The sequence below is a fragment of the Palaemon carinicauda genome, chromosome 37 (genome assembly GCF_036898095.1).
Source record: "Palaemon carinicauda isolate YSFRI2023 chromosome 37, ASM3689809v2, whole genome shotgun sequence".
Taxonomy (NCBI): Eukaryota; Metazoa; Arthropoda; class Malacostraca; order Decapoda; family Palaemonidae; genus Palaemon; species Palaemon carinicauda.
The window spans coordinates 17,960,087-17,983,371 of record NC_090761.1 but is presented as its reverse complement, the minus strand read 5'-3'; the positions used below and the strand labels follow the sequence as shown (position 1 = coordinate 17,983,371).

Sequence of the window (23,285 nt, the reverse complement as noted above, 5' to 3'; positions counted from 1 at the left end):
TTGATGGATTGGACGGGGATGGACACATATGCCTTTCCCCCGTTCAAGATCATCAATCTGGTAGTCAGGAAATTCGCTCTCCTCGATTCGGGACGAATGATCCTGATAGCTTCTTTCTGGCCGATGAGGGAATGGTTCACGGAGGTGGTGGACTTGTTGATGGACTTTCCAAGACGCCTCCCTGCAAGTCCAAAGCTGCTCAGACAACCCCACTTCGAGAGGTATCATCAAAACCCCCTCGCTCTCAATCTGACTGCTTTCAGACTATCGAGAGGATTTTCAGCGCAAGCTGCGAAAGCTATCGCCAGAGCGAGGAGGGTCTCTTCACAGAGGGTCTACCAGTCCAAGTGGGAGACTTTTAGGGCTTGGTGTAGGAAGCACAAGATTTCCTCATCCACTACCTCTGTGAGCCAGATTGCTGATTTCTTGTTGTACCTCAGGCAGTACGCTAAGCTGGCTGTGTCCACAATCAAGGGGTACAAAAGTATGCTCGCTTCAGTCTGTCGGCATAGAGGCTTGGACTTGTCTCACGATAAGGACTTACATGACCTCTTGAATTCTTTTGAGACAACCAAGCAGGTCCAGTTAAAGCCCCCTTCTTGGAACCTTGATGTGGTTCTTAAATTTCTGTGCACCAAGAGATTTGAGCCCATCTCACAAGCTCCCCTTAGGGAGGTTACGAAGAAAACCCTCTTCCTTTTGGCCTTAGCAACAGCTAAAAGAGTCAGTGAAGTCCATGCAATTGAAAGGCAGGTAGGCTTCAATCTGAATGGGGCAGTTTGTGCCTTAAGATTAGACTTCCTCGCTAAGAACGAGAACCCTTCAAAGCCCTGGCCAAGGACCTTTGAGGTTCCTAACTTGACTAACCTAGTGGGTCAAGAGCAAGAGAGGCTCCTCTGTCCAGTACGAGCCCTCAAGGCCTACTTGTCTCGCACAAAAAATGTGATAGGCTCTTCTAGCTCCTTGTGGTGTTCTGTGAAAGATCCTCAGAAGCCCCTTTCCAAGAACGCTTTGTCTTTTTTCCTGAGGGAAGTTATAAGAGAAGCGCATCTCTTGTGTGAGGAGGAACACTTCGGACTTTTAAAAGTGCAGGCTCACGAAGTGAGAGCCATTGCGACCTCGCTTGCTTACCGCAAGAACATGTCGGTCAGACAAATTATGGATGCGACATTCTGGAGGAGCAACTCTGTGTTCGCCTCTCATTACCTCAGAGAGGTGAGAGTGGATTATGAGAAATGCTATACCTTGGGCCCATACGTAGCTACGGCTTCTGTATTAGGCAAAGGAGTTACTACCTCCCCTCAACCTTAGTTTTGTATACTTGTGCGTGGGTTGGTGTTTTTAATGGTTGTCTGAGGACTTCGACTTGTGTACAGTCACCTCAGTCTAGTTAGATAATTTCTATCTTCTTTGCAAAGGTTATGTGGTTGGTTTTGGTAAGGTTGCAGTTTTTTATATTGGGCAATAGGTAGTACTGAAGTCTAGTCAGATTGTTGGTCTCACCCCGTTGACAGACTCGATTGAGTGTTTTCAGCACTGCAGGTCACATCCTGGCTGACACTCCTAAGGGAAAGCAACTCAAGAGGCAGGAACCTTTGAAGTCAGCTACCTTAGCAGGTAAGGAATCAAGGTGTATTTTATCCTACAACTTTTTTTTTGGTTGTTTCCCCAACGATGTTTACTGTCTATCACCCTCCTCCAAGTGTGTTAATCAGCTATGTATATATAACTGCCAGGTAAGTTCTATTCATAAAAATGGAGTTTTTATGATAAAACAAAGTTTTATGAATACTTACCTGGCAGTTATATATACATTCGAAGGCCCACCCACCTCCCCTCAGGAGACAGGTCGGGCATAGATGAACTGAAGAACAGAAAACGGGAATGATTCCTCGTGCCACCCTTTAACGGATGTTACCACCCAACCACCACAAGGCGGTTGCCGCGTTTAGAAAAATTCTGCCGAAATAGAGATTATTAGCTATGTATATATAACTGCCAGGTAAGTATTCATAAAACTTTGTTTTATCATAAAAACGCCATATTACATATTGTTTTATTCTTTCAGCCAAGCAAGAAGATGATGAAGTTGTCCTTCAGATAGTTTATGTATTCTATCAGCTAACTCGACATGAAACGACAAGACCTCAGGTTATTTCAACTACTGAGGTCCCAGCCTATCTGATTGATCTCATGCATGATAAGAACACAGAAATCAGAAGAGTTTGTGATACTACACTGGACATTATTGCAGTAAGTTATGTTGTTATATATGTGTGTATTCAATTGGTGCCTTATTGTATTATCACTGTAACAGATGTGTGGGATTTTAGGTTTTAAATCTCATCAATGTCAGATATTGCACTTTGAGTACATTGTGTCACTTCCTTATGTTTATGCTTATGAAAAATGTATTTGGTAAACAGACCTCTTATATGTCCCTTTTCAATATGATAAGAAGCTAGAAAAGAGCACCAGCCACCCATTGAGATACTACTGCTAGAGAATTATGGGGTCTTTTGACTGGCCAGACAGTACTACATTGCAGTTAGAGGATTTATTTTGATGCTTTATTCTCTTACTTAGAGTACTACAGTATGCAATTTGAAAGGTTATTAAGTGAAGAAGTACAGTATTATTAGAAAGGGTTGATATATAGATATATAAAGAAGATTGTGAGAAAATCACGAAGGATATTTTTTATAATAAGTAAATAGGCAATATAGCGATAATTAGTTTAGAAACGAGTTGTTTAGGTGATGTCACAGTGATGTCAGGTCATGTGTTGTTGTTGTTGTTAGTGAGGGCGATTGTCGGAGAAGCAGTCAGCTGATTGAATTCATGGTGTGTGAACTATATTGGTGGTGGGTGCGCTCTCTTGTCTCTCTATTGGTTCGTATGTATTTAGTGATGGAATTTTTTCTGTGTTGACTAGCTGACATAAGAATAAAGAAGGTAAATATAGTAAAAATATTAAATTCATCAGTGGTAGCAGAGCGTGGTTATAAGTGAACCTAGGCTAGGGCATCGACAGTGTTGGTTGTCAGCATTCTTTGGTTAGGTTAGCGTTATGGGAGACACTAAGGAGACAGAATGGAGTAGGAGGAAGGAGTGTCTTAGGTTTTGTGGTGAACAGTCAGAATACAAAGGTTGGAAAGGTTAGGTAGAGGATTGGTTAGTAGTATGTGGGGTTGATGTTAAATATCGAGATATAGAGATTAGATTAAGTTTAAAAGGAAATGCTTTAGAAGTGACAGAGGAGATAGATAGAGAAAAACTGAAAGGTACAGTTGGTTCATAGGTAATATTAAGGAAATTAGATGAGGTCTATCTAAAGGATACAATAATGGATTACTATGAGAAGATGAAGAAGTACTTTGAAATAGAGAGAGAATTTGGTGAAAAGATGAGAGATTTCATAATTAGGTATGAGACTGCAGCTTTAGAATGCAGTAAGGCTATAGGAAAAAGTTTGTTTTGGGGGAGAGGCTAAAGGTTTTCATGTTTTGGAACAGGCAAATCTCACTGAGAATCAAAAACAGATAGTGCTGGCTGCATGTGGGCAAGGTAAACTAGAGTATGATTCTGATTCTGTATCCAAGATATTGAAAAGAATATATGAGGGATTAGGGAAAAAAAAAAGAGGAGGATTGGTGGGGATCTGAAAACATGAATATGGGTAGAGGCAGAGAGGGATACAGGAATAGGGGTAGAACTAGGTGGATAAGAGGGAGAAGTGGAAGAAACCCAATAAATAGAGAAGGGAAAGTAATATTGTGTGCTATATGTAATTCTGAATGGCATTGGGCTTGAGATTGTCCTCAGAATCATCAGAGTAAAGAAAAGTTATATGACAACAAGTTTGATGAAAATAAGACTGGTAATGTGGACAATAAGCATAGGTTTAAACAAGTTAGAGACAATGTAGAGGAGAAAATTTATGTAGGAGAAATTCAAGAAACAGATATGAACTCTTGGGGAGAAGTTGATGCTATTTTAGATACAGGATGTAAATCAACTAGTTGTGTGTGGTGAATTGACTAGCTAGGGTTGTAGTTGGTTAAAGCCTAGGAGAGTTGAAAAGAATGAAGGACTCCAAAGAGGAATCAAACAAGGTCTTTAAGTTTAGTGAATCATATAAATCTAAAGGTGTAATGGAAATTCCAGTTTTAAATATTTAACTTAGCCGGTGAATATATAATAGCTGCAACTCTGCGGCTCGACAGACACATACATAAAAAACTCGCGAGCGATCGCTATGCAGGTTGCGGGTGTGCCCACCAGCGCCAACTGTCGGCCAGATACCACTCTCGGATGTAAACAAAACCTTCAATTTCTTCTCTGTCGACGTGTCGACAAGACGTACTTTTACTCGCTGTAGAACCTGGAGTTTTTCCCATCATATTTGGTGAAGTACTTTAATTTGGTTTGAGCTTTCGCAGTACAGGTGTTTTTCTTCAAATAAACCCTTGAACTCTTTTTTGAATCGGATTAATTGTTGATGACTTAGATCATTTTTTGGAATTTTCCCTTGACTAATTCAAAATGGCTGACCCTTCTCAAGTTCCCAAGTTTCGAAAGTGTAATGCTAGGGACTGTAATAGGCGTCTTCCAAAGGCTTCTCTCGACCCTCACACTGTTTGTTCCAATTGTCGGGGTAAAACCTGTCAATTGGGAGATCGGTGTGAGGAATGCGTGGGCCTTTCGGAATTCGATTGGATCGAATTTGATAAATATACACGCAGACTAGAGAGAGATAGGGTAAGGAGAAGTTCTTCTAGGTCGGTAGATTTTTCCTCTCCACATGCCCCTGAACCTAATCCTTCCCCTGTAGTGGTTGTTCCTAACCCCCCTCCTAGCACTCAGGAACCGTCTATGCAAGACATGATGCGTGCTATTCATGCCTTGGGGGAGAGAGTTGAGGCTTTAGCAAGTGACCGGAATCAACTCATGGCGGACGTGAAGGAACTCAAGTGCCAAAGTGCCACGGCGGAAAGTGCGAAAGGGCCTAGTGTTACGCAAAGTGTTGTGAACAGTGTTGCGACCGAGGGTTCGTCTGTTCGTGCCTGTCGTCCACCTAGTCCGGGACCTCTTGCAAGCTCCCAAGCCCAGGGGAGAAGCAATGTCGTACGACTTATGGGTTCGAGAGGCCTTGATCAGCGAACAGACGTTCCCTCTTTGGTATCAGGCGTATCTCGTCAAGATCGCCCCTACCATAAGACGAGAGAGCCCATTTTTACCTCGTCGTCTGAAGGTGTTTCACGTAAGAAACCTTGGACCAAGGTCTCTAGACCTTTAAAACGCAAGTCGGTCCCTTCAGGACAAGTCCAACGTCCCGGATGTAGCCACTGGGACAGTTCGGACCCGTTGCCGTCATCTGATGACTGCTCGCCGCCTAAGAGAGGCAAAGTTGTGCCGTCTCATTCGCTAACCCCGTCTGTTACCGCACCTGCTTCCGTAGACCCTGAATGGGTGTTACTGCAAGACATGCAGTCCAAGCTTGCGTCCTTGATGGAGGACTTCAACGCAGAGAAGGTTTCCGTTGAACCTACTGGCCATCAGCCATCCAAGCGTTCTGTTGTGCGTCCTGTTGACGTGGATGTAGCTTTCTCGCGTCAACCAGTTGGGGTGGTACCTCCACCGATGCGATCCAGTGTGGATTTCCTGCCGCACGTTGACGTTAGGCAACGCACTGATGCGATTGGTGACGTTCAGGACGTTCGCCAACCATCAGAGTTGACTTGTTTTGACGCAACCTCCGCAACCCGGTATGGTGTTGACTGCACAACCCAGACGGTCTAAACAGTCTCGGGTGGACGCTGTGCGTCCTCGCGCACCTGTTGTTGTTGACAGTTCCCAGACTGTTCAGCAGTTTCAGGACGCTGCGTCCGGCTCCGTCACGTATGCACCAGTGCGACCGGACTCTGCGAGTCAAACGTTGCCTACTCCTTTGCCGTTTTCTCATCAGTTATCAGATGAGGAACTGTCAGATGAGGACGTTGCTGAACCACAGCCTGAGGATCAGCCTTCAGAGTTAGATGAGCCTAAAGCAGTTCAACCATCTTTGGACTTTAGAAAAGTCATGGTTGTTTTTAAAGAGTTGTTCCCTGATCACTTTATTTCTGTGGCTCCTCGTTCGCCGCCGTCCGAGTTTGTCTTAGGCGTTCCTGCTACCATGCCTGCCTTTACGAAACTCGTTCTCTCTCGCTCATCCAAGAGAGCTTTACGGCTGTTAGGCGATTGGTTAGATACCAAGAGGAGTTTAGGGAAGACGGCATTTGCCTTCCCCCCATCTAAACTCTCGTCTAGATCGAGCGTCTGGTATGCCACGGGAGAAGTTCTCGGCTTGGGAGTTCCTGCCTCTGCCCAGGGCGACTTCTCAAGTCTTGTAGACTCTCCCCGTCGCCTTGCCATGAGACGCTCGAAGATTAGTTGGTCACCCTCGGACCTGGACCACCTTCTTAAAGGCATATTTAGGGCGTTTGAAGTCTTTAACTTCCTGGACTGGTGTTTGGGAGCCCTGAGTAGGAAAATCTCATCTGCCGATAGGGATGTTTCCTTACTCATTATGTCCTGCATGGACAAGGCCGTCCGCGATGGGTCCAACGAGCTTGCCGCTTCATTCACGTCCGGAGTCCTTAAGAAACGAGTCTCTGCTCTTTTCTGTCAGCAGGAGTGACGCCATGCCAAAGATCTGAGCTACTCTTTGCGCCCTTGTCTAAGTGCTTGTTTCCTGAAGTCTTAGTTAAGGAAATTGCCTTGTCTTTAGTGCAGAAGGACACCCACGATTTAGTTGCGTCCTCGGCTCGCAAAGCTCCCCCTTTGCCTGCCTTGTCTGCTAGACCTAGGATAGACACTCCAGCGTCCAGGTTTATCCCGCCCTTTCGTGGCAGAGCCTCCAGCAGGGGAGGTGCTCGTGCCGAAGGGAAGAGAGGAAAGAGGAAAGGATCCAAGTCCTCTAAGGGCAGAGTCTGACTGCCCGCAACTTCAGACAGCAGTAGGTGCCAGACTCAAGAACTTCTGGCAAGCCTGGGAGAAGAGAGGCGCAGATCAACAATCTGTGAGGTTGCTCAGAGAGGGGTACAAAATCCCTTTTGTACGCAGACCTCCTCTAGCGACGTCCCCCATCGATCTCTCTCCCAGGTACCGAGAGGAAGAAAAGAGACAAGCCCTGAAACTGGAAGTGTCTCTTTTGCTAGAGAAGGGAGCGGTGGTCAAAGTCTCGGACCTTCAATCACCGGGGTTTTACAACCGTCTCTTCCTAGTATCAAAGAAGACAGGAGGTTGGAGACCGGTGCTAGACGTCAGTGCTCTGAATGTCTTTGTCACAAAGACGAAGTTTACCATGGAGACCACAAAGTCAGTCCTAGCAGCTGTCAGAAAGGGAGACTGGATGGTCTCTCTAGACCTAAGGGACGCTTACTTCCACATCCCCATTCACTCAGACTCCCAACCTTTTCTGAGATTCGTCTTCGACGATGTGGTGTACCAGTTTCGGGCCCTGTGCTTTAGCCTAAGCACAGCTCCTCTCGTGTTTACGAGGCTTATGAGGAATGTGGCAAAATTCCTCCATTTATCGGACATCCGAGCCTCCCTTTATTTGGACGACTGGCTTCTCAGAGCCTCTTCCAGTCATCGCTGTCTGAAGGATCTCAATTGGACTCTAGATCTGACCAAGGAATTGGGACTCCTAGTCAACTTGGAAAAGTCACAGCTGGTCCCATCCCAAACTATTCTGTATTTAGGGATGGAGATTCACAGTCAAGTTTTTCGGGCTTTTCCGTCGGCCCCCAGAATAGATCAAGCCCTGCTCGTCATCCAGAAGATGTTGAAGAAAGAACGCTGCTTAGTCAGGCTTTGGATGAGTCTGGTAGGAACGCTGTCATCCCTGGAGCAATTTGTCTCGCTAGGAAGGCTACACCTCCGACCTCTACAATTCCATCTGGCTTTTCACTGGAAAAAGGACAAGACGCTAGAGGCGGTCTCGATCCCGATTTCCGAAAAGATAAAGACTTGTCTGACGAGAGGGTCTTCCCCTAGCAGTTCAGAAACCCAACCACGTTCTCTTCTCGGACGCATCGGACTTGGGCTGGGGCGCGACGCTGGACGGTCGGGAATGCTCAGGTCTGTGGAACTCGAGTCAGAGGAGCATGCATATCAACAGCAAGGAGCTTTTGGCAGTTCATCTGGCCTTGATAAGCTTCGAGAATCTCCTTCGAGGCAAGGTGGTGGAGGTCAACTCGGACAACACCACGGCCTTGGCGTACATTTCCAAACAGGGAGGTACCCACTCATTGACTCTGTACGAGATCACAAGGGACCTGCTCATCTGGTCAAAAGATCGAGGCATCTCCCTAGTAACGAGGTTCATCCAGGGCGACTTGAACGTCCTAGCAGATTGTCTCAGTCGGAAAGGTCAAGTAATTCCAACCGAATGGACCCTCCACAAGGATGTGTGCAAGAGACTTTGGGCGGCTTGGGGTCAACCCACCATAGATCTCTTTGCAACCTCGCTGACCAAGAGGCTTCCAATCTATTGCTTTCCAGTCCCAGACCCAGCAGCAATACATATAGATGCCTTCCTCCTAGATTGGTCACACCTAGATCTTTACGCATTCCCACCATTCAAGATTGTCAACAAGGTACTGCAGAAATTCGCCTCTCACGAAGGGACAAGGTTGACGTTAGTTGCTCCCCTCTGGCCCGCGAGAGAATGGTTCACCGAGGTACTTCGATGGCTGGTAGACGTTCCCAGAAGTCTTCCTCTAAGAGTAGACCTTTTACGTCAGCCACACGTAAAGAAGGTACACCAAAGCGTCTACTCTCTTCGTCTGACTGCCTTCAGACTATCGAAAGACTCTCGAGAGCTAGAGGCTTTTCGAAGGAGGCAGCCAGTGCGATTGCTAGAGCGAGGAGAGCGTCTACCATTAGAGTTTACCAATCGAAGTGGGAAGTCTTCCGAGACTGGTGCAAGTCAGTTTCCGTATCCTCGTCCAGTACCTCTGTAGCCCAAATAGCTGATTTTCTCTTATACTTGAGAAAAGTTCGCTCGCTTTCAGCTCCTACGATCAAGGGCTACAGAAGCATGTTGGCCTCGGTCTTCCGGCATAGAGGCTTAGATCTTTCCAACAATAAAGATCTGCAAGACCTCCTTAAGTCTTTTGAGACCTCTAAGGAACGTCGTTTGGCTACACCTGGGTGGAATTTAGACGTGGTCCTAAGATTCCTCATGTCAGACAGGTTTGAGCCTTTACATTCAGCCTCCCTAAAAGATCTCACTCTTAAGACTCTTTTCCTGGTATGCTTGGCCTCGGCTAAAAGAGTCAGTGAGCTTCATGCCTTCAGCAAGAACATCGGGTTTTCGTCAGAAAAAGCTACTTGTTCTCTGCAGCTTGGTTTCCTAGCTAAGAATGAGCTACCTTCTCGTCCTCGGCGTAAATCTTTCGATATTCCTAGCTTATCGGAGATCGTAGGCAATGAACTAGAAAGAGTATTATGCCCTGTTAGAGCTCTTAAGTTCTACTTAACTCGTACTAAACCTTTACGAGGCCAATCTGAAGCGTTATGGTGTTCGGTTAAGAAACCATCCTTGCCTATGTCAAAGAATGCTTTGTCATATTTTATCAGATTGTTAATACGAGAAGCTCATTCACACTTGAGTGAGGAAGACCGATCTTTGCTTAAGGTTAAGACGCACGAGGTTAGAGCTGTAGCAACTTCCGTGGCCTTTAAGCAAAATAGATCTCTGCAAAGTATCATGGACGCAACCTATTGGAGAAGCAAGTCAGTGTTCGCGTCATTTTACTTGAAAGATGTCCAGACTCTTTACGAGAACTGCTACACACTGGGACCATTCGTAGCAGCGAGTGCAGTAGTGGGTGAGGGCTCAACCACTACAATTCCCTAATTCCATATCCTTTTAATCTGTCTCTTGAAATGTTTTTAATGTTGTTTTTATGGGTTGTTCGGAAGGCTAAGAAGCCTTTCGCATCCTGGTTGATTTGGCGGGTGGTCAAAGTCATTTCTTGAGAGCGCCCAGATTAGGGGTTTGATGAGGTCCTGTTGTATGGGTTGCAGCCCTTGATACTTCAGCTCCTGGGAGTCTGTCAGCATCCTAAGAGGATCGCTGGGCTCCGTAAGGAAGACAGACTTACAAGGCAGAGTAATCGTCTAAGTTGACTTCCTTACCAGGTACCTATTTATTTTGGTTTTGTTATATTGATAACTGTCAAAATGAAAAAACTCTTAGCTTATACGATGTAAACATATTTAACTCTGGTCTCTACCCACCTCCTTGGGTGTGAATCAGCTATTATATATTCACCGGCTAAGTTAAATATTTAAAAATGATATTTTAATTATAAAATAAATTTTTGAATATACTTACCCGGTGAATATATAAATTAAACGACCCTCCCTTCCTCCCCAATAGAGACGCAGTGGGATGAGAAGAAATTGAAGGTTTTGTTTACATCCGAGAGTGGTATCTGGCCGACAGTTGGCGCTGGTGGGCACACCCGCAACCTGCATAGCGATCGCTCGCGAGTTTTTTATGTATGTGCCTGTCGAGCCGCAGAGTTGCAGCTATTATATATTCACCGGGTAAGTATATTCAAAAATTTATTTTATAATTAAAATATCATTTTTATTAAAAATAAAAGAAATTTTATTGAAAGAGAAATTTTGCAAGGAGACATACCATGGTTAATAGGGTAGAAAACAATGAGTAGGATGGGTATGAGGATAGATATGAAGGAAAATCTAGTAGAGATAGAAGCATTAGGTGGAATAAGAATTAGTTTGAGAGAGGATGAACAGCGTCATTTAAGACTACCAATTGTGAAGAGAGTAAAAGAGGAATTAATGTTAGAGGAATGGAAGGTACTAAGTAACAAAGAAATTAAAGGTGCAATTATGAAGTTACACTTACAATTTGGACATGGAAATCGGGAGAAGATTTGGAGGTTAACAGAAGAGGTGAAGTGGAGTGATGGTTTAGGTGGAGGAGAAAGAGTTAAGTATGATTAACTAGAGGATTTATTTTGATGCTTTATTCTAAGTAAGAGAATTTAGAATACTACAGTTGGATAGTTGAAAGGTTATTAAGTGAAGAAGTAAAGTATTATTAGAAAGGGTTAATATGTAGATATATAAAGAAGATTGTGAGAAAAACACGAAGAGATTTTATATGATAAGTAAATAGGCAATATAGCGATAATTAGTTTAGAAACAAGTTGTTTACGTGCCTTCATAGTGATGTTAGGTCACGTGTTGTTATTGAGGGCTATTGCCGGAGAAGCAGTCAGCTGATTGAATTCATGGTGTTTGAACTATATTGGTGGTGGGCACGCTCTCTTGTCTCTCTATTGGTTTGTGTTTAGTAATGGAATTGTTTTTGTGTTGACAAGCTGACATCAGAATAAAGAAGATAGATATAGTAAAAATATTAAATTTATCATTGGATCTTTCTTTCTGGTTACGCCCAATTTTCCCTTTGCTTACACACACACACACACACACCGAATCCTAATAGTCTGGCCTATTCTTTACATATTCTCCTCTGTCCTCAGACACCAGACAACAATAAGATTACCAAACAATTCTTCTCCACCCAAGGGGTTACTGAACTTCAATTGTTCAGTGGCTACTTTCCTCTTAGTAAGGTAGAAGAGACTCTAGTCTTTAGCTATGGTAATCAGCTCTTCTAGTAGAAGGACACTCCAAAATCAAACCATTGTTCTCTAGTCTTGGGTAGTGCCATAGCCTCTGTACCATGGTCTTCCACTGTCTCAGGTTAGAGTTGTCTTGCTTGGGGATACACTCGGGCACACTATTCTATCTTATTTCTCTTCCTCTTGTTTTGTTAAAGTTTTTATAGTTTATATAGGAGATATTTATTTTAATGTTGTTACTCTTCTAAAAATATTTTATTTTTCCTTGTTTCCTTTCCACACAGGACTATTTTCCCCATTGGAGCCCCTTGGCTTATATCATCCTGGTTTTCCAACCAGGGTTGTAGTAGTAATAATGATAACAACGACAACGATGATGATGATGATGATGATTATTAGTGTTTTATATAGGTATTTGGTAAGCAAAATAATAGTTTAATTATCATCATCATCATTATAAACATGAAAACATAAGCATAATCACAGTTTATTATTTAAGTTTAGCATATAAGGCAGTAAACTCTGTCACATGATAATAGATTATATGTAGTTGCAAAGCAATTAAATGACAGAAGAAAATTACCTTGCATAACAATGTCATTTTGTTTAATATATTCAGCTCATAAGCCTCTTCTGCTATTGTGTAGCTTCACTGCCTTGTGTGAAGGGTAGAAGAATTTATAGAGATCCTGCTTTCAACTATATTCTTGGGTATCTCACTATCTTGCAGGGTACTCTTTCCCATGACCTGGCATTCTAGCAGGTGGTCTTGTACCACTGTATTGAAGTGACTAGGAAAAACAGAACCTCTGACGAATGAGAAAGTAATGTCACTCTTATGATGAGAATTACTTAATTTGAAGGGTATTTCATTAGTTTTCATCTGGATATGTCTTTTATAGAATATATCTTATGTGGTGTGGGAAAAGTAAGGGATGTATGTTTGCCAATTTGTTGTAGAATCCTTATCATATAAAGTATAGTAAGGAATTATATATGAGTGTTAGCATGGATGTATAACAATCCAGTTGTGTATGTCTACAGGAAAATGATGAAGACTATGCTGTGAGGATCCAGTGTCACAAGTTTCGGTGGTACAACAGCCAGTGGCTTGATATGGTAGAAGAGGCAGAGAATATTGACACAATGGGCGGAGAAGAGATGGCCGGTGGCGAAGGACTCGGTCACTCTTTCCTCCATCATTCCGATGTTTTAGATCACCAGGGATTATATTCAGGTATGCCCCCTCTCCCATCTCTCTCTCTATCAGAAAATATTTCTTAATTCCTGTAACTTTCTATTGACGTATACTTTGTAGTGTGTTCCTCCATACAAAATCTTACTTTATTTGTTGTATCCCTAATGCAAATCGTGTTTGTTCCAACACGGAGTACTTACCTTGAGCTCCTTCATAAGGATTAAAATATTTCATGAATCTATTAAAAACTTCCTTGTATTTTCTTAAATATTTCCAAATTTTCAATATTAATCTTACCCGATAATCATGTAGCTGTCAACTCCGTTGCCCGACAGAATTCTACGGAAGGGATACGCCAGCGATCGCTATACAAGAGGGGGGTGTACTCACAAGCGCCACCTGTGGCCAGGTACTGCAGTACTTCTTGTTGACACCACCTCAATTTTTCCTCTGTCGTGCCTCCGGCTAGACCTACATGGATACGCTGTTGATTCTGGAGTTTTTTGCTCACGATTTGGTGATGTATTTGCTCTAGAGTTTAGCTTTCGCTATTCAGGAAGTTTTATCATTAGCTTAGCTAGCTTTTGGAATTAATTTGATTAATTATGGTGACGAAGAGAGTATGAACTCTCTTTCACTTTTAAATGGCCGACCCTTCCCTTAGACGGAAGTGTTGGTGTCTAAGAGAGTATAGACTCTCTTTCTTAATTTTGCTTAACAAAAGTTATAGATTTATTTTATATCTCTCCGCCTTTTATAGGCCTCTTCGATTAACTTCCTTTTATTATAAACTTATTAAAATTAATTTTTATATTTGTTTATATTCGACCTTTCCTAATAGTAGGCGGTCTTTTCTTGGTACCGAAGTTAATTAACATTGAGCCCGTCATTTCGGTTTTACCTGTTAACATATGCTATTTTAATGTTTTTGAAAGAATTTCTTTGATAGTCTCGTACTGTTTTCAAAGTTGAACTAACGTTTTGTTTTGTCTCTGCAGTTGTTGACGTTCAGAACGTTCAACTTGCGCTCTATCGTTACGATAGAGAGAGAATTTTCACGGTGTCACGTTGCAGTAAGAGTAAACCGTTTCTAGCGTTTTGTTCATTCTTTCTTAGCTTAATGGTTTTAATTCTAATAAAGGAACTTTTTATTTGGGAAATCTTTCAGTTTTTTTCCTTTAACAATAATATGTTTTAACGATATATATGATTGGGCTCTTCTCTCAGGTTCTAAGTCAAGAGAAAGAGAGAGAGAGAGATAGAGACGGAGGGAGAGAGAGGAGGATAAACGTTTCGTTCAAGCGAGTAACGTTGTTATCGTTTTTGCTCTTCTCCCTAGTCTCTTTAGGGGAAGAAGGTAAACGTTTCTAGAGTTTTATTCTTGTTCTCAAGCTTTATGCGGTGAGAGATTTTAAACATAGTTTATTTGATCTAGTGTTTAGTCTCTTTCCAGCCACTGAATTATTTATCTTTCATTAGATTTTTCTGTTACATTGTAATTCTGTTTTCGCAATTACTAACTTTTAAGGAAGGATAGAATTGCGTGTTTCAGGTACAAACCACTTAAAGTTTCGAGTTCAGTGAAATAAGTGCAAACAGAAAATCAAAAGTGATAAGTGATAAGTGCAAAGTGTTACAGTGTTGCGTTCGAGGGTTCGTCTGTTCGTGCCAGTTGTTCGCCTAGTCTGGGACCTCTTACAAGCTCCCAAGCCCAGGGGAGAAGTAATGTCGAAGGACTTATGGGTTCAGCAGGCCTTGATCGACGAACAGACGTTTTCCCTCAGTGGTTTCGGGTGTATCTACACACGTTGCCGACGTGATCACCCCACCCACACAAAGACGAGAGAGCCCTTTTATTCCTCGTCTGCGGAAGAGGTTTCTCGCAGAAACCATGGACCAAATCTTGCAGCTTTTAAGTGCAAGTCGGTCCCTTCCGCACAAGTCCAACTCCTAGGTGTAGCCATTAGCCCTGGGTCAGTTCGGACTTGCTGCAGTACGACAACTGCACACCTCCCAGAGAGGCAAGGTGGTATCGCAACAGGCAGTAGCTCCGTCTGTTGCCGCACCAGCTGTTTTAGACCCTCAGTCTCAACGGACAGTAGCTCCGTTTGTTGTTGTCTTTCTTAAACTCTAGTGGTCTATACTGCAGACAATGCAGTCTCAGCTTGCGGTGTTGATGCAGGAGTTTCAGGCAGAGAAGGTTAATACACCTCCCCCTGCGAACGCTCCTCCCCCTCTGCGCAGTACAATCTGCCAGACGTATGAGGTTGAGGTTCCTCTAGCTACCTCCATGCGTGAGCTGCCGCGTTGGGAGTTGCCAGATACCAGCGCTGTGCAGCAACCTCCACTTTCCTTGAGGCTGGAGCCTCTTACCACGCAGCAACCTCCTCAACAATGGGGGCAGGAGCCTTATGCCTTACAACCTCCTCTTCCCTTGAGACAAGAGTTTCTTGCAGTAAGACCATCCTCGAGGCAGCAACCTCTTGAGGTACGACAACCTCTACCATCCTTGAGGCAGCCACCTCAGCTCTCGCAGCTGCAACCTCAACTCTCGAGGCAAGCACCTCAAGAACCTCAACTCGTGAGACAGGAGCCGCGTTCTGCGCAGCCGCCACCTCAACTCTCGCAGCTCACACCTCAAGAACCTCAACTCGTGAGTCAAGAGCCTCTCTCTGCGCAGCCACCTCAACCCTTGAGGCAAGCGCAACTCTTGAGGCAGGAACCTCATGCTATGAGTCAGCCACCTCAACGCATGCATCTGCCACTTTCTCCTCAGCTTGAGCCTCTTCCCATTCAACTTTGAAATAACAAATGACAATAATAACACCTCATTACTTTCATAACTTGCATTTGTAAAACATATACATGTATGCCTACACAAACATTATGATAATGGAGGTTATTCGTATTACTTAAAAAAAATATATATGTATTCCTTGCAATATATTTTTAACAAATTCGCAAAAATATGGCAAAAATATCTTCAAAACAAAAATGAATCATGAGTTATGAATGTAATGTAAATATTATGTTGATATTAAAACCCCATGCAAGCATGCATGAAGTAATGCAGTGTTGCCAACAGGGCGAGTTTCCCTTTCCTGAGGTGAAGTAGATTATAGTACGTATATTTAGTGCAGCTTAATTCTACGATTATCATGCCGGCTATCAAATTCATCAACAAAACAGTCTAAATCAATTCCCTCGGCACGTGCACTTTCAATGAACAGTAATGCGATATTACTCAATCTAGCACTGGTCATGGAATTTCTGAGAAATGTTACACGCCATGCAACATGCTCTGCTTACCTTACAGCATGCTCTACATACAGCATGCTCTGCATACAGCATGCTCTGCATACCTTACCGCATGCTTCTCAGTCACACATCTTTGGTTGTTGCCAACTCACTAGACTGTCAAGCAGTTTCATAACGTTGCCTTCTAGTCTGCTGCTTTTGCACCAGTGAAACCCTCACTGAGAGAACTTAGCTTTTCTCGGATATGGTCCCTGTAGATGAGAAAGTGCTTTTCTCCCTCCTTCTGATATTCCCTTGAGGACTCTGTCATTTGGAGAGGAGCCTTTAGCTGCGTAGCCTCCTATGGACTTTTATTTAAGCATAACATGCTTCCAGGGAAGGTAATGGTTCCACTTCAGTCGCTAACCCCGTCTGTTACCACACCTGCTCCCATAGACCTTGAGCTGTGTTGCAAGACATGCAGTCCAAGCTTAGTCCTTGTTAGAGGATTTTTTGTTTACGGAGTCAGTGTGTCACTGGGAAGACGTTCAACAACCAGCAGAAGTGACTTGTTGTGACGCAGTGCGGCAACCTCAGCAACCCGATAAGGAGTTGTCTGTACGACCCAGACAGTCTAGACAGCTTCGGGTTGTCACTGTACTTCCTCGCTTCCCCATGGTTGACAGTTCACAGACTGTGCAGCAGTACCATGATCTTGTGTCCGGCTCCGTCAGACGACTGGCTTTTAAGAGCTCCCACAAGTCGTCGCTGTCTGGAGATTCTCAGATGGACTATGGATCTGACCAAGGAACTGGGTCTCCTGGTCAATTTTGAGGAGTCCCAGCTCGTCCCATCCCAGACCATTGTCTACCTGGGTATGGATCTTCAGAGTCGAGCTTTTCGGGCTTTTCCGTCGGCCCCAAGGATCTTCCAAGCCCTAGAATGCATCCAGAGCATGCTGAGAAGGAACCGATGCTCAGTCAGGTAGTGGATGAGTCTAACAGGGACACTTTCATCGCTGGCCCTGTTCATCGTGTTAGGGAGACTCCACCTCCGCCCCCTTCAGTATCATCTAGCTGCTCACTGGATAAAGGACATGACGCTAGAGACGGTCTCAGTTCCTGTTTCCGAAGAGAGGAGGTCTTCTCTCGCGTGGTGTAAGAACAGCTTTCTTCTCAAGGAAGGTCTACCTTTGGCTGTTCAGAAACCCGACCGCCGTCTCCTCTCGGACGCATCAGACACGGGCTGGGGTGCGACTTTGGACGGACAGGAATGCTCGGGAACATGGAATCAGGAGCAAAGGACACTTCACATCAATTGCAAGGAGTTGTTGGCGGTTCTTCTGGCCTTGATAAACTTCAAGTCCCTCCAGCTTAACAAGGTGGTGGAGGTGGACTCCGACAACACCACAGCCTTGGCTTACATCTCCAAGCAGGGAGGGACTCATTCGAGGAAGTTGTTCTAGATCGCAAGGGACCTCCCCATCTGGTCAAAAGATCGAAAGCTCACGCTGGTAACGAGGTTCATTCAGGGCGGTATGAATGTCATGGCAGATCGCCTCAGCCGGAAGGGTCAGGTCATCCCCACAGAGTGGACCCTTCACAAGTATGTTTGCAGCAGACTTTGGGCCCTGTGGGGTCAGCCAACCATAGATCTGTTCGCTACCTCGATAACCTAGAGACTCCTGTTGTATTGTTCTCCGATTCCAGACCCAGCAGCAGTTCACGTGGATGCTTTTCTGCTGGATTGGTCCCATCTCGACCTGTATGCATTCCCGCCGTTCAAGATTGTCAACAGGGTACTTCAGAAGTTCTCCTCTCGCAAAGGGACACGGCTGACGTTGGTTGGCTCCGCTCTGGCCCGCGAGAGAATGGTTCATAGAGGTACTGCAATGGCTGGTCGACATTCCCAGGACTCTTCCTCTAGGAGTGAACCTTCTACGTCAACCTCACGTAAAGAAGGTACACCCAAACCTCCACGCTCTTCGTCTGACTGCCTTCAGACTTTCGAAAGACTCTCTAGAGCTAGGGGCTTTTCGAAGGAGGCAGCCAGAGCGATTGCCAGAGCAAGGAGAACATCCACTCTCAGAGTCTATCAGTCTCAAGGGGAAGTCTTCCGAAGCTGGTACAAGACCAATGCAGTTTCCTCAACCAGTACCACTGTAACCCAGATTGCTGACTTCCTGTTACATCTAAGGAAAGTAAGATCCCTTTCAGCTCCTACGATCAAGGGTTACAGAAGTATGTTGGCAGCGGTTTTCCGCCACAGAGGCTTGGATCTTTCCACCAACAAAGATCTACAGGACCTCCCTAGGTCTTTTGAGACCTCAAAGGAACGTCGGTTGTCCACTCCAGGCTGGAATCTAGACGTGGTCCTAAGGTTCCTTATGTCATCAAGATTTGAACCTCTCCAATCAGCCTCTTTTTAGGACCTCACATTAAAAACTCTTTTCCTCGTGTGCTTGACAACAGCTAAAAGAGTAAGTGAGATCCACGCCTTCAGCAGGATCATAGTTTTCACATCTGAAACGGCTACATGTTCCTTGCAGCTCGGTTTTTGCTAAACGAGCTTCCTTCACGTCCTTGGCCTAAGTCGTTCGAGATCCCAAGCCTGTCCAACTTGGTGGGGAATGAACTGGAGAGAGTACTTTGCCCAGTTAGAGCTCTTAGGTACTATCTAAAAAGGTCTTAACCTTTACGAGGACAATCAGAAGCCTTATGGTGTGCTATCAAGAAGCCTTCTTTTCCAAGGTCTAAGAACTCAGTTTCTTACTATTCAGGCTTCTGATTAGGGAAGCACATTCTCATCTGAAGGAAGAAGACCTTGCTTTGCTGAAGGTAAGGACACATGAAGTGAGAGCTGTGGCTACTTCAGTGGCCTTCAAACAGAACCGTTCTCTGCAGAGTGTTATGGATGCAACCTATTGGAGAAGCAAGTCAGTGTTCGCATCATTCTATCTCAAAGATGTCCAGTCTCTTTACGAGTACTGCTACACCCTGGGACCATTCGTAGCAACGAATGCAGTAGTAGGCGGGGGCTCAGCCACTACATTCCCATAATCCCATAACCTTTTAACCTTTCTCTTGAATACTTTTTATGGGTTGTACGGTCGGCTAAGAAGCCTTCCACATCCTTGTTGATTTGGCGGGTGGTCAATTCTTTCTTGAGAAGCGCCGAGGTTAAAGGTTGTGATGAGGTCCTTTAGTATGGGTTGCAGCCCTTGATACTTCAGCACCTTAGAGTTGTTCAGCCTCCTAAGAGGAACGTTGCGCTCAGTAAGGAAGACGAACTTATTTAAGGCAGAGTAATGGCTCAAGTCGACTTCCTTACCAGGTACTTATAATTTCATTGTTATTTTGAATAACTGATAATATGAAATACGGGATACTTAGCTTCTTGATATACATGTACACTGGTTTTCACCCACCTCCCTGGGTGTGAATCAGCTACATGATTATTGGGTAAGATTAATATTGAAAAATGTTATTTTCATTAGTAAAATAAATTTTTGAATATACTTACCCGATAATCATGATTTAATTGACCCACCCTTCCTCCCCATAGAACCAGTGGACCGAGGAAAAATTGAGGTGGTGTTGACAAGAAGTACTGCAGTACCTGGCCACAGGTGGCGCTTGTGAGTACACCCCCCTCTTGTATAGCGATCGCTGGCGTATCCCTTCCGTAGAATTCTGTCGGGCAACGGAGTTGACAGCTACATGATTATCGGGTAAGTATATTCAAAAATTTATTTTACTAATGAAAATAACATTTTTCATGATATACCATACTGCATGTACAGAGTGCAAATGCAGACGTTATAATTATTATTTTTATTGAATTATGTAGTGTATAGGACTAAAATTTTTGCAAAGGACTTTGACTTTCATACTAATGTTGAGTGAAATTCATCAATTTAGGGTTGTCTTCACTTATTGACTGTCTTGAGCTGTACTTTTAAGACAAGGACAGTTATTACTTTGAATGGATAAAAAAGAAAGAAAAAAAAAGAGTTCTGTCATTTTTATCCCTTCCTTTTTTTCTCTCTTATCAAACATCCTCAATACATATAAAATATATCTGTTTTATGGAGTAGATAAGGATCCATTTGTTGTTTTGGATTCTTGATTGCCTATTGCTATGTCCAATATGCATGCTTGCCATACCCCAGTAATTAATGGTATTTGTGTCAGTACTTTGCTTCTTGTGGCAGTGGCATGTCACTTTCTTTTTTTTCCCTCCAGTTTCATTATATTTCACACTCCCTTTCTCTCCTAAAACTTTTCCCCTTTCTTTATGTCATCTTTCCTCTTCCAGCCAATCCCTTCATGTCATGGGTGATCAGGATTGGTTTGCTGACCTAGAATATCATCACCACAATTGCTATTATTATACAGTATTAATGAATTTTCTAATCATTTATCTAGACTGTCATACTTCTTGCCTAAAAGCTTTGTTTTTCAATTAAAGGTAAAAATTAAATGGCTAGATGAGAACAAAGCAGCTAAATGAAAAGTAGAGGAAAATCGAAATGAAGTTTAGGGCTGAAGGGTTTTTTTAAAAAAAAATTTTGTAGTGAGATGTAGGCTCTTCAAATATCATTTGTACAGTTAAGGGATACCAGCCTTAACACTTGCTTTAATTTTGGGTGCTGCTTTGTTATGCAATGTCATTTATGGCATTGTAGTTGTTTGAAGACTGTGGCCAGATGTAGCATGCAGACTGCCTAGTGTCTAAATGCCGACCACACTCCAACGTTCACTACTCAAAAAGATAATACAGTGGAATACCCAGAAATCTAGGCAAAAAAAAGTTAACAATCAAGGATGAATTGGGTACTAGGCACCACCCCTTGATTTCATACTGGGCAAGGGGACCCAGCTAGAACTGTAGTTGCTTGATATATTTCTAGAGGTAAGCCATCTCACTTATTACTGGCGTGCATGGAGTCCAATATGAATAGCGTCAGCTATATTTCAAGGTAGGAGGTTTTTTTATTCAAAGGTAATTGAACATTAGAAGAAAATAAATAATGTTATTGCTTAATGAAAGGCTGTAATGTAAACACCTTCTGGGTGGAGGTGTAAAGGAAAAAAAAGAATAAAAAAAATAGTTTATTACAAAAAAAAGTTAATTACTGTACATCAATAAGAAAATTTCTATTGCAAGAAAAAACTAGTATCCCTTTTCATTTCAATCATACACTAACTGGATTATACAATGCTTTGAAAAATTGAATAATTCACATATTGTATACACATATGAATACAAATCTTCAGGAACAGGTTACAGGACTCAGTCAGTCACACACAAAAAATAATATAAACTACAAAAAATCCTCCTTTGAAGTGAATAAATATTAAGCAAGGCCATTGACTCATTTCATGGTCATAGTCATTTCCACAAAACAGTCTTTCTCTAGCACTGTTGTTGAACGCTCCATAGTTTTTTATAAGATTTAATGGTTCTTGCTTTGCTGTAAAGTGAAGTGAGATCGCTACTATCGGATGAGATCACATACCAAAGTAAAAGCATGACTTTGAGATCACATACCAAAATAGCACCTAATTTTGTTACAACTCCTGAAATGTTTGCAGTCTCTATTCACTCATACCCATGGCTTCTTTAATAGTTTCTTGGATTTTATTGTAGTGGTAATTCTTCAATATTGAGTTTTTGTTCTAAATAAATAGATTTTCTATAATATTTAGCAGTATTACCTTCATTACCACTCTTACCGGATTACCTACCAAACATTCTACACAAAATTAGTCAGCAAAAGTAATAAAAATTCTTTTGAAAACAAGTGTAAATTGCAATTATCTAAGAAATGTAAATGATTGTACATAAGTATAAAAAGTGCCATCATGCTGTCAAAGCTCAGCTGATGGTTCTCAAGGGCTCTCAGCAACCATTATGAAATTAAATTTACAGTATTTAAAATTGTTTTTCCTAAAATTGTGGTGTATAATTTTGAATTCACGTATGAAAGTGATTGTATTCTTAACATACCTTGAGATAAATACCCTATGCCGCAGCATCTTTATACTGAAAAATGGGGAGGAATTGAAAGGGTGGTGTATACACCAAAGTGTATACTAACTTTGACTTCATAGTAAAAGTTATAGATTAGGAGATTAAACACGGATTGAATTCTCTCCTTGTCCTGTGCTCTTTCTGTCCAAAATTCACATCTTATTTACAAGCTGTTTCTCATTCCTTCTCGTCATATGTCTAAATCATCTAAAACTTTATTTTTTTCTTCCCAAGGGTAAGCCATATTTAAATCACTCCTTCATTCATAACATAGATCGTACCACTGAAATGTAGACATTAGATAACTACACATTTTCAAAATTCCTTCCAATTTCTTTTTCAGTGTATATAGTCGAAGGTACAAAGTACAATAGCACAACAGCAAATAATGAACTTTCAACTCCAAAAAAAATAGTTTATTAATTAAGTAAAAAGCAAACACGTAAGTTCTGTTGCCAATTACAGAAAGAAATCATTGAAATGAGGAAAGTCAAATAAAAAACTTAATTGTCCTATTGTTTACTAATGGTAGCATAACTAATACGGCCAAAATCTATAAGAATACACAAGAAATATGAGAAAAGCAAACCTATCCATAAAAGGTACCAATTTTAGCGTGCTTTACAGACTGTAATACAAAAAATGACTCTGCGGCCTCTCATCAGCTCCAGCTGCCTTGCTGTCTGCCTTTATCCGGTTTAAATGTCTTAACCTCCTAAACTTTACATTGATCCAATTTTCAACTTTGCTTTTAACAACAGCTCCTATGGCTGCAGAGCCTTACCAGAGTTAAGACTTGTTAATCCATTGTCTGCCTGAATTTTTTCCCTGTTTTATTACTAGGTACTGTATTTGAATCATACCAGCATTGGGTGTTGTTATCTTTAGACAAGTAAGAAAGACCATCATTAGCATTAATATTGGGCAAACTACCATGCATAAGGGGAGGAAACTATCTTATCTAATTTTTGAAATTATCTTCCAAAGTTGAAGAAAACATATTAATTATCATATTGCATATGAGTGAGGAAGAGATCAATTACAAGGAAATGGACTAAGATTAAGTGAATAAAGTTAATGTCTAGCATTTATTGATTGTAGTGGGCACTTTCAGATCAGGAAATTGTTACTACTGTAGCTGT

At 42.5% G+C, this 23,285-nt stretch overlaps 1 protein-coding gene across 6 annotated transcripts in view; it reads left to right on the top strand.

Annotated features, from left to right (window-relative positions):
* Positions 1-23,285, top strand: part of Kap3 (kinesin associated protein 3) — a 146,583-nt gene that overhangs the window by 62,998 nt on the left and 60,300 nt on the right. For all 6 annotated transcript variants that reach the window (XR_011041518.1, XM_068360793.1, XM_068360792.1 and 3 more), the window contains exons 13-14: positions 2,069-2,253; positions 12,717-12,909. Coding sequence is in view for 5 of the 6 variants with exons in the window: in XM_068360793.1 (XP_068216894.1) it covers positions 2,069-2,253; positions 12,717-12,909 (378 nt within the window). In the remaining variant the exon portion in view is untranslated. The remainder of the gene's footprint in view (positions 1-2,068; positions 2,254-12,716; positions 12,910-23,285) is intronic.